At 37.4% G+C, this 1,525-nt stretch overlaps 1 protein-coding gene across 1 annotated transcript; it reads right to left on the reverse strand.

Annotated features, from left to right (window-relative positions):
* Positions 1-182: 182 nt before the first annotated feature.
* Positions 183-1,502, reverse strand: LOC144477968 (uncharacterized; the record flags this gene model as incomplete). Its single annotated transcript, XM_078195694.1, has 2 exons — positions 1,394-1,502; positions 183-425 (listed from the first exon to the last, which is right to left on the reverse strand). Coding segments are annotated over exons 1-2 (352 nt in total), but the record flags the coding sequence as incomplete, so codon positions are not given.
* Positions 1,503-1,525: the final 23 nt, after the last annotated feature.

A 1,525-nucleotide genomic window follows, 5' to 3' on the forward strand; every position in this document is an offset into this window, starting at 1 on the left:
TATGCACCAACCTAATATAAACGTCTATAAAGTATAGCGTATGCAACTAACAGACTATAGACACCTTCGGGGATTCTAGATCCGTGACGGAGCTAATTTTACCACAAGCCGCACACCTTTGTCGCGCGTTGTGTGTAAAATGTGCTTACGATACGAGGAGAAAGGAAAAACGTAGTACTCACTGATTATAGTGGTGGGACTGTTACTACAGTCGGCTTCTATCTTGACAATAGGTAGAGTGCTCTGTTGCTTTCTCTTGCTTTCAGTGAGAACCAACCTTGCCCCGCCAATGTCGCTCAAAAGTTGAAGAGACGGCGGCGGCGGCGGTGGCGGCGGAGGCGGTGGAAGCAAAAGGGGCGGCGGCGCAACGTTTCCGCTATTGTGATTCGAGTAATTTGGCCACACAACCGCCTGCTGCATTTGCTCTGTTTGCAAACAGATTGACGATTTTTGAATGACTTTCTTCCCGGAGAACAATAGCCAGACGACGATGTGGGATACAGGTGAGGAGTAAGCAACGAAGAAGATAGGAAATACGGGTCTAACGAGGAAAGAACAATCGTGCACTGTTCTAAGGGAATGCGAAAGTACGTGGGCGTAAATACAGAACAGAAATTTTTCAAAAAGGATGGGAAACCAAAAATAGCGTTAACACTATTTTTACCGATATTTTGTATTATACAATTTAGAAAATTAATATTGTGATGACTTCAGCGAGAAATGATTACATAGAAAAAAATAGAACACAGGAAGTAATTTGTACTAAAAATTGTTTAAAGATATCTTTGAACACCTTCGGTAGAAATAGTGTTAACACCTTTGCCGTACTTCGACAAGTTTAATTGATGATACAGATTTTTAATATTAATCTATTGATATAAAATAATGATATAGTTTTTTAGTTAAAAGCTGGTAGTATATTTTCAATTTTTCCAAATTAAATTTCATAAATTCCATTTCTCATCTCTCCAGGCGAATGCTTCAAGTAGTGCCTGACTAACATCTGCTTCATTCTTTAAATTTTTCTCCTTAACAAAGTTTACAGACACAAGTGAAGTTTGAGATGGCATTTATAGAACTCTTTCGTGTATTTAATATTTGCTTTTTCGTCAAAGTAATTGCACGATAAAGAACTTCTAATTAGCGTAACTTATTATAATAATTGAGAATAAGTCTGAAAAAGGAGGCTAACGTTTAACAAAAGATCAGAGCAAGTTCTTGTCAATAAAATGGAAATTACTAAAAATTTTTTATTCTATAATATACTACCATTTATGTTTATAGTGCTAGTCAATGTTTTTTTTATAGCTGTCTATAATGTTAGAAATTTACAACAGCTCATACATCGAGGACAAATGTATGACTGAATAACCATGAATTTTTGTATGCGTACCTGCAGCATGAATGAGAAGAAGATGGCCTGTATTTGGATCTCTGACCAACTGCAGACCACCTTGAACTCCGACTCCCATTTGCGGAAACCCGACTGGCTCCATGGGCATTGCTGCAAAATTCATTTAATAAG

Source organism: Augochlora pura, unplaced genomic scaffold (genome assembly GCF_028453695.1).
Source record: "Augochlora pura isolate Apur16 unplaced genomic scaffold, APUR_v2.2.1 APUR_unplaced_5679, whole genome shotgun sequence".
Classification (NCBI taxonomy): domain Eukaryota; kingdom Metazoa; phylum Arthropoda; class Insecta; order Hymenoptera; family Halictidae; genus Augochlora; species Augochlora pura.